The sequence below is a fragment of the Vulpes lagopus genome, chromosome 20 (assembly GCF_018345385.1).
Source record: "Vulpes lagopus strain Blue_001 chromosome 20, ASM1834538v1, whole genome shotgun sequence".
NCBI classification, from domain to species: domain Eukaryota; kingdom Metazoa; phylum Chordata; class Mammalia; order Carnivora; family Canidae; genus Vulpes; species Vulpes lagopus.
In genome coordinates, this window is record NC_054843.1 from 4,231,863 (window position 1) to 4,247,209 (window position 15,347).

The 15,347-nt window shown below is 53.7% G+C and overlaps 1 protein-coding gene across 1 annotated transcript in view; it reads right to left on the reverse strand.

The window, feature by feature from the left end:
- The window catches only part of BACE2 (beta-secretase 2), an 84,696-nt gene extending 71,370 nt beyond the window's left edge, over positions 1 to 13,326 (reverse strand). Inside the window, exon 1 of the mRNA XM_041735123.1 lies at positions 12,749 to 13,326. Coding sequence (XP_041591057.1) covers positions 12,749 to 13,030 — 282 coding nt within the window. The 5' untranslated portion in view covers positions 13,031 to 13,326. The remainder of the gene's footprint in view (positions 1 to 12,748) is intronic.
- Between the last annotated feature and the right edge of the window lie 2,021 nt (positions 13,327 to 15,347).

Sequence of the window (15,347 nt, forward strand, 5' to 3'; positions counted from 1 at the left end):
TAACAGTTCCTTTTTAAATACGAACAGTCAGCCAATAATCACTGGTGTGAGACACAGTCCCAGACGAACACCCCAAAAAAAGGACTCAGGGCCAACAGAAATAAGGCAGGAAGTGGAAAGAAATTTTTTTTTTTTAAAAAAGCGTTATTTCCTCAGAGAGATAGCAGACACACAATTCTGAAACGAGAATAAAGTATAACCATGAAAAGGAACATTCAGGGAAAAAAGAAAGTGCTCCTGAAAAGTTAAAGTGCAAGTAAGTGGCAGAAATGAATACGGAGTAGAACCCGGAGACCAAGAGACCCCGAACCAGAAGGCCAATCTCTGGACAACAGGAGGTCCAAAAAGAGAATGGACATTTTACTAGAAAGTTCCTCAGAACTGAACATGTGGAGCTTCTAGATTGAAAAGACCGAATGGAGACGCCCAGGTGGCTCAGTGGTTGAGCGGCTGCCTTCGGCTCAGGGCGTGACCCCGGGGTCCTGGGATCGAGTCCCGTATCGGGCTTCCCGCAGGGAGCCTGCTTCTCCCTCTGCCTGTGTCTCTGCCTCTCTCTGTGTCTCTCATGACTAGAAAGAAAGAAATAAAAAAAGACAGACAAGACCAAATGCCCAACATTAAAAAACAAAACAAAACCAAAAAACTAAGACACGTTGTTGTGAAATTTCAGAACACCAGCTCTAAGGATATGTCGTACCCGGTGTCTCCCGTAGCTCACCATTTTCCATACGCTTTGTATACAAAGAACCACAAATCACAACTGCATCAGGCTTGTCAAGAGCCTCAGTGGCTAACAGAATGTTAAGCTCTGCAGGATGCCGGGGGATGCTGGCCAGAGGACCCGGGACTGCGGGGCTCTGGGGCCCGCACACCCTTGTGGGGTCGGGGATCTGAGGTCGCGCAGCCCCCAGCAGCCAGGGGAAACGTGTGCTGCTGCTGCTGCTGCCGCTGCCGGGAGCTCCATGCACAGCTCTGCTGAAGCTGGGATGGAGCATGAGGCCAAGATTTGAGGCTGGGCAGGCCCCTGCCTCCCCCCCGCCCCCCCCCAAGGCCTGAACGCCAGCACTAGGATGTTTCAATTCTCCGGCCGGCAGCATGGCTCATAAACCCAGCACAGTGAGGCGTGTGTTCACCAACCCTGGGATGAGCAGGCCCCGAGCGAGGCACAGCTCAGATGTAGAGGGGAAGGTGAGGCCCACGGGGCTCCACCATCTACAAAGGGCCCATCGCGAGGCCTGCAGCCAGATCAGCCCCCAGTCTCTTCCATGTGGGCAGAGCGAGCAAGGAGGTCGGGGACCAGAAAGTGCCCCATCCCACAGGGTTGAGAAGCCAAAACGCACCTATGTGTACTGACCAAAGGGCGATAAACAAGCAGCTTACATATTCTACGAATATGCACGCACCTGGAGGACAAATTCTTGGGCATCAGGAAAATTGTGGATCACACGTGAGTGTCGGTTTAGGGACCTAGGCCGCACTGCTCTCGGGCACCGCAGGGCGCCAGGCACGCAAAAGGTATTGAGAGTCTTAGGTTCAGAGCACACGGTCTTCAAAGGAGGTTTTGTGGTTGTTTTTAACCTCAAACATCATCTCCCTTTGCCCCCCAACCATTTCTCTGTCTCTTGCTCGCTGCCCACATCCTCATCTTCTAGGGAAAAAAAAAAGTTCAAAGTAGAAGTATATCAAGGAAAGTACATTCTGGACTGACTCATCACAGAGGCTCCTGGGAGTTAGATTCTAGAGCACTCTGGGGAGTTAGGATTTTAAAGTAGAGTTTTTTTTTTTTTTAAAATAAATAAATAAAGTGGGGCTTCGACGTGGTTTTGTGGACGGTGGAAATGATGCCTCTCAAATGCACTCGGTGACAGAGAACATTCCTTCCTTCTCATGCCCTGAGTGTTAGCCTCCCTGTGCCAGCCCCAGCTCCGGCAGGGATTGTTGAGCCAACAATCTGTGCAGCCGGAGGACCCTGCACGCTGACGGTCGCAGCCCTGGGCCCACACCTGGTGGGAGCAGGGTGGGCGGCGGGGGTGCCCAGTGCCCTTACCCTGCAGTTGGGACTACCGAGTCCTGTGGCATCCTGTCTCAGATCCTCAGGGGGCCCGTGCCCTGCTGCCCACACCTGCAGCCTCTCCCTGCATGCTTCCCTTGCCTTCTCACTTCACCCCTACACGGGATTCCTGAATGCGCCTCCTGAATAAACCACCCGCTCAAACCCACCCAGGCCTCAGTCTGATGCTGGGAACCCGATGGAAGAGAAGAAGATGCAGTGAGAAGACAGGCAGGGGTCTTCTGGCGCCCGCCTCCCCTGGGCACATGGAGCTCAGTTCTTTTTTTTTTTAATAAAGATTTTATTTATTTATTCATGAGAAAGAGAGAAAGAGAGAGGCAGAGACACAGGCAGAGGGAGAAGCAGGCTGCATGCAGGGAGCCAGACGTGGGACTCGATCCCAGGACCCCGGGATCACGTCCTGGGACGAAGGCGGCACTAAACCCCTGAGCCACCCAGGCGTCCCTCCTTTCCTTTTTTAAAAAGATTTACTTATGCATGAGAGACAGAGAGAGAGAGAGAAAGAGGCAGAAACACAGGCAGAGGGAGAAGCAGGCCCCATGCAGGGAGCCTGATGAGGGACTCGATCTCGGGACCTGGGGATCATAGCCTGGGCCAAAGGCAGGTGCTTAACCGCTGAGCCACCCGGGCGTCCCCAGTTCTTTTCAATTCTGAAATTCCCGGCTGACCATATTCAGCAACTTTCCCCCAACTCTTCACCCCCTACACACACACACACACACACAGAGACACACACACACACACACACACAAGCTGCCTCCGTAAAGACTTTGTTCAAATAAAATCTAACCCCAAAGCACCATTTTAAAAGAGGAGCTGCTCCCAAAGCTGGCAGGGCAGGTGTGCAGGTGCAGCCCTCACCTGGCCGGCCTCGCCCCGGACCGTGGTTCCCCCCAAGTCCCAAGGCCGGGCCTCCCCTGCTGCTGCTCACGGCCAACTGCCCCTCCTCAGGGAGCAGGGAGCGTGCCTGCCCCCGCCGGGCCGAAGCACCAGCCTGTTTCCACCTGTGCCCATGACCCGGCTGTACTGTCTCTGCAATGACCTGAAACGAAGTCTGCTTTCTTAGAATCTGTCTGGCCAACAAGCACGCAGGTTCTAGAGCATGGAGGACCATGCCCGTCTTTGTTGACTGTTGCATCCCAGGGCCCGGCCCACAGCAGGTGCTCCATAAATGCGCTGAATGAGAAGAAGCACGATGCTGGAATGAGACAGGGCTGTAAGGGCGGCCTGGGTGGCTCAGTTGCTGAGCATCTGCCTTTGGTCCAGGGCACGATCCTGGGGTCCCGGGATCAAGTCCCACATCGAGCTCCCTGCATGGAGCCTGCTTCTCTCTCTGCCTGTGTCTCTGTGTCTCTCGTGAATGAATAAATAAAATCTTAAAAAAAAAAAAAAAAAGACAGGGCTGTAAAGATCAGGGGTGATCCACAGGTGTCACAGCTGTCCCAGGCCAGATGAGTGATCCCCACGATTTCTGGCCCCTCGCTACTGCTGACATTTGAGACCAGATCATTATTTGTCATGGGGGCAGGGGGTGGGGCAGGGGCTGTCCTGTGCCTTCGAAGGACGCTGAGCAGCTTCCGCTGGAAGCTACGGGCGCCATCGAACCTGCAACAACCAAACACGTCTCAGGTCAGTGCCACGTGTCCCCTAGACGGCACAACTTCCTGGGGCGGAGAGCCTCTGAGTCAGACCTACTTGCTGCCCTGTGTCAAAGCTCTCCTCCCAGCCCCACGGGAGAGGACCAGGAAGCAGAGAAAGCCACAGTCACATTTCCTTTTTGCTTAAACAAAAATAACCACCATCCCACTAAGGGGAGGGGCAGCAAACCCAACCTGTGACTGGAAGGAACCATCCCTGACAACTTCCGACGTGTCCCGCCTCGTGCAGAGCCAAGTACACTTTCTAGAGCAGGGCTCCCCAGCTGCTCTGCTGCACCCTCCACCGACCAACAGTGCGGTGGGCACCAAGGGAGCCACTGGACGCCCTGACATGGGCAACCCCCAACCCGGCCGGCCCCCAGGGACACCGGATGTCTGCTGAACCCAGTAACTGAAACAGCAGCACTTTGTATCTATTAGGGGGTTTTTTTGGTTTGTTTTCACTTGGTTTTTCCTCCTAATTCATTTTTATTGATTGATAAATTATTGCTCTGTAACAGAAGGAGATCTTAAAAGGACGCCGTCAGCACACACATACACACACGCCTGGAGAGCACGTTCCCGGGAGAAAACCCGCGCCAGGCTGCCAACCTGCCAAACACAGGGAAGCTTTTGGAACACAATCTGCTTGAGGTAGAGATCTGCTAAAGCCGCGGAGGAAACGCTAACCAAACAACAACATCCAGGAAGAGAAAAGAACCTGCCCATTCCACGCAGGAAACCACCAGGCAGAGAGGAGAACCAGGCCCCTCTCTCTCGTGGCTCCCAAATAACACCCAGGGGCTGGGGCCCGAGGGGGAGCCCGGGCACGGGGTAAAATGCAGATTCTCAGGCCCGGTGCAGACTGTCTCGGCCAGTACATCTGGGCTGGGTCCTGGGAAACTATTTTTAACCAGCTCCACCAGCACCTCCTAGTCCTTCCCAGGCCAGCTGTTTTGGGAATCAGGGCCACAGCTGTGGCCAGTGAGCCAAGCCAGTGGCACCCATCCTCCCCTCCCCACCCCAGCGCGCCGAGCCAGATTCTGCATTTTAACAGAGGCCCAGGTGACGTAACCTGCACCCGACTGCTGAAAATTAGAGCTCTTTTTTTTTTTTTAATTTTATTTATTCACGAGAGACACACAGAGAGAGGCAGAGACAGGCAGAGGGAGAAGCAGACTCCATGCAGGGAGCCCAATGCGGGACTCGATCCCAGGACCCCAGGGTCATGCCCTGAGCCAAAGGCAGATGCTCAACTGCTGAGCCACCTGGGCGCCCCCAAAATTAGAGCTTTGGAAAGCACTCAGAACGAAAGCAGACTGTAACCACTGAGCGTTAGAGACCGCGAAGGGCTATCAGGCCATCTGGCCAAATCTCCTAATGGACAGCTCATGAACTGAGGCGCCAAGAGGTTTGTCCCACACCAACCACTCAACAAGCAGCACCTCTAGGATCAGCACCCAATCCCCAAACGACTGCACAGCTCCGCTGGCTTCCCAACAACTTGTCCGCCCAGCGCTTATGGTTTCCAGGGTGCAGCCTGCTGCAGTGAGGCTTCTGGAATCCACACTCACCTTCCCCGAGCGGCAGTTCCCCTTCCTGTGAGCATCCTGATTGTCCCAACCTCTCTGCTATCTGGAAAAATTTTTGATTCACTATTTTCCACCTTTCGTCCCCCCACGGCACCAGTCTCTGAGGGGCTGGCTTGTGGGCTGGGTTTTTGGGGTTTTGCAATGTTGTGGGTTTTTTGTTTGTTTGTTCTTTATTTTATTTTATTTTATTTTATTTTTTGTTTCCTGCAGGGGGTTTGCACGGCTGGCGAACTGAAATAGTTCCCTGCTTAATGCCAATAAAGCCATTTATCCAGTGCAGGCTTCGGAGGGGCTCCGCAGTAGAAGCACGTTAGCGAGGCCAGGTATAAATCCTCCTGCTGGGCCATTCTCGGTCTAGTGTGAAATGGAAGGAGAGAGGCTTCCCACTGCCCTTTATGGCTCCCCCGAATGATGAAGCTGGCCCAGGGCAGCACCCGCTTTACTCTTCAGACAGTCCTCTTTATCTTCTGAAAATGGCAGTGCTGAGACCGTGTATTTCCAGGTACAGCTATATGATGCGCCATATAAAAAAATCCAAGAACACCCAGCCTGAGACCCGGGTCGGCTAGCATGCATAACTCATGCACAAACCTACGAGTTTTGTTTCTTTAATGCGGTTACACCAGTTCTGTTTCTTTAATATGTTACACCAAGAGTGATTTTTTTTTTCCCTCTTCCAGGATCCCAAGAGCAAAAAGAAGCAACCGAGTAGCAACAGGCAATAGTCCGTTTGGGCCAGAAGAGGACGGAGGGGCGCCAACTGACAGGCAACCCAACCGTGCATCACACACACAGTCTCCAAGGCTCGGGAACCTATCCCAGGATACGGGCACACACCCTCACTCACATTTCACCCGTAAATACATTTACACCAAGTCACAGAGGCAGGCTAGGCCGTCCACCTGCCTCCCAGCTGCATTATGTTTCCACACAGCATCCGCTGTCACTAACGCACAGTAAGCCCCAGGATCACATCAAGCCCAGGCTGGGCCAGAAGAACGGAGCGAGCAGAGGAATCATGACATATGGCAATGGAGCCAAGTGTGAGCAGAAGCCCCACCGATGGTCATAAAAGGAGGCTCTTGGGTTGGCGACAGAAGCATCCATCATCACACTGGACCCACCACCTACTCCTGCTGCACCCTGCGTGGGGCTGGGGCAAAAGTCAGCAGCCACCAGCCCTGACCTTCAGCCTACGAGGGCCCTGAATCCAGGGACCAAAGGCCTGACCTGCTCCATCATTCAGGGTCGGTGCTATGAAATAAAGCCCAAGGTATGCTGCCTGGCTCCAGCAGGACAGGACAACACAGCCTTGAAATTTCTGTCCTCGGGTCCAGCACGGCAGGTATTACCACGTGGAGACATCACTCATCACGAGAGCCAACCGTAACCTCTCCTCCTTTTGGTTTTTAGTTAGGAGAAGCCAGCAATGGCTGAGGAGGAGGAGATGGGAAGCCTCAAGGAAGTCATGCCCACCTGTCTTCAACAAAGGAAATCAGAAGTCAAGAAAGTGCTGGATAGGACTAGAAGTACTGGAGGTGTGTATTCTGTATCAAAAATACTCAATAAAGAGGGGTGACGGATGCCTCACAGTGTCTTTGCTTTTTTTTTTTTTAAGAATTTATTTATTTGATGGGGAGAGTGCACAAAGGAGGAGGGGCAGAGGGAGACAAAGAAGCAGGCTCCCCACTAAGCAGAGAGTCGACGCAGAACTCGATCCCAGGACCCTGAGCCAAAGACAGACGCTTCTCCGACTGAGCCACCCAGGTGCCCCACCTTACAGAGTCTTTAAAACACAAAATACACATTTTCAGGCCATCTACATCTCTGTTGTTCCCAACGTATTTGCCAGTCGCAGATATTTAAAACACCAGTGACCCGAGCTTGCACAAATGGATTTTTGCTGAAGTTATTTTTAAAATTTTTTTAAAAGATTTTATTTATTTATTTATGAGAGACAGAGAGAGAGAGAGAGGCAGAGACACAGGCAGAGGAAGAAGCAGGCTCCACGCAGGGATCCCGATGTGAGACTCGATCCCAGGACCCCAGGATCACACCCTGAGCCAAAGGTAGACACTCAACTGCAGAGCCACCCAGGCGTCCCAACTTTTGCTCAAGTTAGGCGGTGATTCTGGCAATTTGAGAATTTGTGTAACATGACAAGAAATGTCTTTTTTTTTTTTTTTTTTGACAAGAAATGTCTTTAAAATGTTAAGCAATTACTCTCTAGTGAGGAAACTGACACAGAGACACAGAGAAGACTCTGAACCCCTCCTTGCCTCCTTCTCCCACCCCGTCCCCTCCTCGTGCACTGGCTTCTTGCAGGCTCCACATTGACACAGCACCAAAACCACCATCTGCTACCGCCTTTAATGAAAATTAGACTTGAATTCCAAATTAAAATTGTCGGCAATTAAAAGATGGGATAGAATGAAAGAAAAGAAAATCCACAGAACGATAAACTTAGAATGAACTTGTGGGTTAAAAAACTATAGTCCCCCCCACAGAAAATATGTTGAAATCCAGGGTGTTTGGGTGGCTTAGTCCAGCTCAGTGCTTAAGATTCTCTCTCTCTAAATAAATCACTTTTTTTGGATTGATTGATTGATTTGCGGCGGGGGGGGGGGGGGGGGGGGGTAGAGGGAGAGGGAGAGAATCTACAGCAGACTCCCCACTGAGCAGGGAACCCCATGTGGGGCTCGATCTCACGACTCTGAGATCATGTCCTGAGCTGAAACCAAGAGTCAGACGCTTAACTAACTGAGCCACCCAGGTGCCCCTAAAGTAAATATATCTTAAAAAAAAAAAAAAAAAAAAAACGTGTTGAAACCCTTAAACCCATCTGTCTTTACAGACATAATGAAGCTAAGATAACGTCAGACCGGATCAAGGTGAAACCCCCTCATCCAATTACTGGCATCATTCTAAGAAGCAGCAGATTTGCACCTAGACACACACACACGAGGGGGATCTTCACTTGAAGGCAGACGCAGAGATTGCAGAGATGCAGCCTAGAGCCAAAGAGCAGGGAAGACTTACAGGCAGCCACCAGAAGCTGGAAGAGGCGTCAGAGGGAACAGGACCCTGCCAACATCTTACTCTGGATGGCTGACCTCCAAAACTGCAGGAGAATACGTTTCTGTTTTAAGTCACCTGGTTTGTGGTGATCTGTGACACCAGCCACTGGAACCTAAGCTCAAAAGATCACCAGGCAATAAGGGAAGGGCAGCACACGGCAGCTGATCACCTGTCCACGGCCACCTGTGTAATGCCACCAGCATCCTGGACGCTTCCCGCCACACCCAAGTCATCCACAGGTAAATGAAAACGGTTTTGTTTTGTTTCATAACAAGTGCACAAGTGCTCAGATTGCAGAACGGAGCAGACCCCACTGACCGATACCCCAGCTCGGCCTCTCACCAAAGGGGACCTGGGACAGATGACTGGGCCTCTCCGCACCTTGCTCTCTCCCTCTGACAGTCAGGTCGAGTAACTTAGACGTCCTTACCAAGGCTGTCTGCAGGAGTAAAGGAGGTGATCTGTGCAAAATGCTTAGCATGGTGCCCACCATCCAGTGAGCCTGAAATAAAGGTGAGCTATTAATTTTTTTTTGAGCTATTAATATTAACGGTTGTTAGTGACTTCTCAGAACGTCCCCCCTAAAGTGCTTTGAGCAGATGCCTCGGCCTGGCCTAGCCGCCTTCCGAAGGAGGACTTGGATCTTGAATTCCTCCACTCAAGCTCAGGAGCCGCTCACAAGAGCTGGTGGGAACCTCGCTTTGCCTCTTATTCTTTGGACCCCAGAAATCTTTCCCATTGTCCTTAGTATTTCCCATCTCACTGTGTTCCATCAAATACATTCTCGGTGCTCATCGTCTTCCTTTTTCCAGCCTCGCCTGCAGTGAGCTTCATGTAATTTAGGGACACTGGATTGCTTATTCTAAAAAAGACAAACTCCTAAATTGCATATACTTGGCACATATTTTCAATCCCAAGTCTTCCAAACAATTGTGTACTAAGAAGTGGTAAGCCAAGGCGCCATGATTAAAATGTGAGTCCCAAAATAATTTCTTAGCTCCTCACACTCGAATGTTTAAATATGAAAATCGTGTTGCTGTCTGTTTCATCCATATTAGCGGAGACGACAGAAAAATCTTTCAACAGAAACCCCTAAGGCCTCTTTTGAGGCCATTACAAGGTATAGAGCTGCAGACCCATAGCATCTCCAGTTGGATTTATTGTGTCAGGGTGAAAGCCTTTTTTTTTAAATAATGGAAATTGCTATAATTATAATCACTTTAGAACACCATTATTATTATTAATAAGACCAAATTGCATGGTTCAAGCGGATGCTGGTTCTCTACTGTTAGAAAGGAGTCACGTGATGGTATCAAACACCTGGCACTCATCTCCATGCCAACGTGGTCCTGCTCTTGCTCAGGCTTCGGGGCAGATGCCTGTGATGTCTTCAACAGTGTCATGCAGAACGACGGACCCCCAGTTCTTGATTAAAGCATCCAGGGAAACAAGCACATGTCCAACAGCTGGCTTTCCCATGGGAGAGCAGGGATCTGTATGGCTCTGGTTCTGACTGACCACTCTCTATTCCACGCATATCTGTATCCAACCATTCATTATGTCCCTGACACGTTGGGGTTGAAGATCCGGGGACCTCTGGCTGGACAGGGTAGTTGAAGGCCCCCCAAAAAAATTTTTTTAAGGGAAAAATAGGGGCACCTGAGTGGCTCAGTGGGTTAAGCATCTGCCTTCAGCTTCGATCATGATCCCAGGGTCCTGGGATAGAGCCCAGTGCCTGGCTCCCTCCTCAGTGGGGAATCTGCTTTTCCCTCCTCTTCCCACTCATCTTTCTCTTCCAAGTAAATAAATCTTTTAAAAATTTTAAATAAAGGCAAAAGAAAAGAAAAGGAGGATGGAAAGGTAACTTGGAACTTGGCTTCTGGAGTCTAGCTACCTGGGGTGGATTTCTGGTGCTCCCTCTTTCTTATCCAACTGTTCCCTGGGTCAGTCATTCAACGTCTCTAAGCTTCTTTCCCCATCCCCTAAAGGGGTATCAGAGCCGTGAGGTGGTTGTGAGGATCCCCAAGGAGAGCACACATGGGAGCACACTGCACGGTGCCTGCCACGAGGGGAGCCCTCCACACCATCTAGGACTATCACTTCTCCAAAAATTCTTGGTTATTTAATGCCTAAATTTACAATTTCAGTTTTCTCTCCACCTAAGCATGTTTTATTTTAGGCTTAGGAGAATCAGCAGAGAATAAATGCATAACTCTTGGCCATTAATAGAGCGGGAAACCTCAGTACAGAGTTCAGAAGTCACCCCGGGGCCTGCTGCAGACACCCTGCTGGTGGTCAGAGACATCTCAGGAGCAGACAGGGAAGAAATGAATCCCGGTGCACTTGTCACTAACACCTTAGAGTTTATAGTAGGCATTTGGAAAGATCGTACACACGGATTTTGCTATAAAACAGCTTATTACTAAATCAGGCCAAGAAGGAGGAACAGAATATTTCATTCCCCGTCAAATGTAAAAATTAAATCTGGATTGTTAAAAACAGCCTTCCCTGGAAACATGCTCATCTTTAACTGTGAAATAACCTTGAATGAACTACTTCCTTGGCCAAGGTAAAGATACAAGCACGAGGCATCCAATACGTTTCCTGTTAATTAAACTTCATCATTTTAAAGTAAAGGTCACTGGGGTACCTGGGTAGAGCAACAGACTCTCGATCCCCGGGAGCTGAGTTCAAGCCCCATGGTGGGCCTAGAGCGTACTTACAAGACTAATAAAGTAAAGGTCACTGGCTTAATTAATAAAGAAAAGCTAATATTTATGAAAGCTTTTTTTTTGAGAGCCCAAGAGAAATCTTTTTTTCTCTCCTCACCGCCCCCCCCCCCTGCATTTTTCTCAAGGCTTGTCTTCCCTTCCCCTGTTCTGTGGGGGGGGAAACAGACATCAAGGACCCCTTTTATCCCAGCACCCAACCACCCACATCTTTACTTTTGCACAAAGACTTCCCTTCCACTCAAAAACTCACAAGAGCTCTTCCCCTCCAGGCACATTTCCGGTTCCCAAAAGATCATCCTTAGACCACAGAGGAGGTTCATCCTCAAAACCTTGTGAAATCTTGGGAAGGCACAAGGAACAAGGCTCTCACCCCCCGCGCGTGGCTCCACGTGGTGGATCTAACCAAGCGCCCACCTCTGGGGCCAGGCTAAGCTGGCTCAGCTGACTCCTTGCCTCTCCCTGCCCATCATCCTCCCTGGAAGGCCAGGCAGGGACAAGGCTTAGCTGAAAGGCAACCAGCCCTAAAGTTCAGAGCAGAACACATTTCTGAAGGTCTTTTTTTTCTCTCTCCCTCTCTCTTTTCTTTTGAAACTAATTAAGCAAGTATAGAAGTTATTCAGTAGCGTTTCTTTTTTTAAAAGAATTAGCATGGCGCGCCTTTCCTCTTAAGAAAGCCTTGAATAATTAGAATTACACCAAAGTCATGAGTATGTTCTATTTAGGGCAGAATCATAGCTGGATTCAAACCCAAATGACAACGTTAAAAAAAAAAAAAATAAGTATCCTGAGACTGTACTCAATTGATAGGAAAAACCTGACTTCAGATCGCGCTTGGATCAGGTCGGTGGAAGGAGGAGGGGGAAGCCAAATCGACTCCTGTTATTTTGTTTCAGATGCCAGAGCCTGGGGCCATCAGCTTCTTGCTCCTCCAGAAAGTGCGAATAAGTGGAAATTAGATTAAGATACAAAGAAAAAGCTGCTGGGCTTGGCTTTCCCTCGGTCACCGGGAGGCCACTGGGTCCCCGGAAGCCTCGCTCGGTCCCTGCTTTTTCCTGCGGGAGCCTGAGCGCATTTAGTACATTCCACGCACACGTGTGCAGACGCCGGGCTCGGTGCGGAGAGGCCGGGCGGGCGCGCGGGAGCACGAGCCGACTCCGGGAGAGGAGAGCCGCGCGGCCCCCGCGCCCGCAGCCGGGAGCCGGGGCGCACGGGCTGCCCGCGGGGCTCGCGCTCCAAGCCCCCCGCGCGCGCCGCGCCCCCGCGCCCACCCCCCGGCGCCCGGGGGCCGCTGCGCAGCACCCAGAGGCAGCACCGAGGCAGCACCCGCGCCCCAGGGCGAGCCCCGGGGAGCCCCGGCAGCGCGCGCAACGCCCGCTCCCCGCGCGCGGGAGGGGAGGACCCACAAGTTCTCCAACACTCGCGCACACCCTCGGCGCGCGGCGCCGCGCTCCGGGCCCGGCGGGGCCCCTCGGCGCCCCCCCAGGCTGCTGCGCCGCCGGGGTGCCGGGGCGACCCCGCTCCCCGAGCCCCGGAGGAGCCCCGGAGGAGCCCGGAGGAGCCCCGGAGGAGCCCGGAGGAGCCCGGAGGAGCCCGGAGGGAGGAGCCGCGGGGCGCGCGCGCCGGTGCCCGCCCACCTACCCTCTGCGGGGGGGTCCCGATGAGCATCTCCAGGTAGTAGCCGCGGCCCGAGTCCCCCTGCAGGTTGTCCACCATGGCCAAGAAGTTGGCGGCGCCGCCCGCGGGCTCCAGGGCGAGCGCCAGGCCGTCGGCGCGGGGCGCGGCGGGGGTCCCGGGCCCGGGGGTGGGCGCGGCCACGCGGAGGGGCAGCGTGAGGGGCGCGGGCGCGGGCGCCGGGGCCGCGCGCAGGAGCCACTGGGCCAGCAGCGGCAGCAGCAGCAGCGCCCCGGCCTGCGCGCCCATGCCCGCGGCGGGGCCCGGGGGGCGCGCCCGGCCCGGCGGGGCCCGTCCCGTCCGGCGGCGGCGGTGGCGGTGGCGGCGCGGCGCGGGGCTGCGGGCAGGGCTGGGCGCGCACCGGGCGGCGGCGGCGGCTGGGAGGAGCGCGGCGGGCGGAGGCCCGGGGGGGCGGGAGGAGGCGCCGGAGCCGGAGCCGCCCCAGCCCGCGCCGCCAACTTGAGCAAGTTGGTCGCCGCTGCCCCCTCTGGCGGGCGGCGGCTGCCCCGCAGGGCCCGGGCCCCTCCCCCGCGGCCAAGGTCACCGCGGCGCGCGGGGTCCCCCGGCGGCTCCCGGGCCGCGCCCCTTCCCCGGGAAACTCGGGGCCGGCTCCCCTCGGAACGCGCCCCGCGGCCGCGGCCAACGGATGTGACGAGGCTCGTCTGATACCAGCGGGAAAGTTTCGGGATCGCTTAAAGGGGCAGCGAGGGCCGGCGCCCCGCGCGCCAGGGGCCCCCCGCAGCGGGGGGGGCGGGCGGGCTTGGGGCGCGGCGGGGGCAGCGGCGGGCGGGCGGCCGCGAGCATCCCAGGAGCCGCGCTGCCCCGCCGGGCCGGTCCCCGCCGCACTCGGGCGCTCGGGAGTCGGGCTGCGTCTCCGGGCCTTGCCCCCGCCGCATCCCCACTCCCCGGCTGCAGGGGGTGGGCAGGCGGGGAGAGCGCGACGGCTTCGGGGACTTCTCCCTAGAAATCTTGGGCGCAGGGGGAGGGAACCTGGCTGCCGGCCCTGGCGCCCCCCGCTACCGCCTGGGTGGGGGTGGGGGTGGGGGTGGGGGTGGGGGGGGAGGCGTCCGCTGCTGCCTTGCAGCTTGGGCTCCTCCGCCCCAATGCAGAGGAGAAGCTGCTCCCTCACCTCCCCCAGGACTCGCTCGGTCCACCCAGCAAGTTGCAGTCACGATGCAAACATCAGGGCGGCCGAGTCTGCACCGCTGCGCGCCTCCCCTCCCCATCCCCATCCCCATCCCCCCTCCCATCCCCATCCCCCCTCCGCCGGCCCTCGGCGGATGATCTAATTAATACTTGCTTAGCCCTGGACCCCGAGACCAAAGAAGTGGCACAGGAGTGCGAGCAACGAGGCTTATTTTATTTTAGGTACTAAACGCGGGAGGGACAGTTGCACAAGCTAGAGTCGGTCCATTTCTTTTGAAACAAAGAGCAGAAAAATCCTGCCTCCTCCAGCTGAATTATGTCCGCTCTTTTAAAAAAACAAACACACACACACACACTTCAAACAGTGGAAAGGTTGGAGGGAAGCTTCACTCCCTGCAAGTTCCAGATTGGATATTTTATCCCTGCCTCCTCGGTTTTAGAATCAGGTCTTAACTCTGCAAGAGACCCCCCCCCCCCACACACCCCCCCACACACACACACGTGGGAGAGCTTCGGCCGATGTATCTGAAAATCACATTTTCCCAAAACTATATCCCCACTTTAACACATTCCCAGCCTCAAAAAGAAAGGCCTAGCCGGGCCTGTGATGTAACCTAAATTGTTAGCCTCATAAATCTGCATAGTAATTCCAGAGCTATTATATTCATATATTCACATTTCAAATTCAAGGTTGGAGAGGAAGTATAATTTTTAAAGAATGGTTATTTATACTCCTTAGTGTCCAGTCGTGAGGGGTTCAGAGAGACGTGCAGACAGTTCTCAGGAGAACACAACCTTGTGAAAAAAAAACATGGAATTTATTAAGGACGTTGGCATAGGGGCTACATGACTCTGAAGTTCAACATTAGAGACATTTGCTCTAATAATTAGACACCACAGGGGAACGTTTGAAAAATCAAGTCTAATTAAGGTTTGTCCTTCTTGGAACGCCTGACTCCACCTAGTGTGAGCTTTTCATTTTGAAAGGGCTAGTTTAGGTTTACCGGAAAACAGATGCATTAAGATATAGTCACAGAGGAGCTCATGCAGTTTTAATGGACGACAGAGCTGTCTCATCAGAAAATAATACGGCTGAAGTGACAGCATCTGATGACTGTCCCCCTGGCTGGCTGTTTTATGAATGGTCTCCGGGTTCTTGACCCCCTCCTCAGAACCAGGGTGCTGGCTGGGCCTGGGAGACAATCATTTTACCTGCCAGGTGTTCTCACTCAAACCCATGGGGCAGGCCTCCCAGGGGGCAGCCTTAGAGGCCCTTGATATCCGTCTGGAAGCACTGATCTAAGTAGCCACTTCCCATAGCATTCGTAAGCAGTGGGGAGAAGGTGGACCCCTCACACCCCTAGAGCACCCCTGCATCCTCTTCAAAATGTCGCTTCCCCCGCCCGCACCCCACCCCACC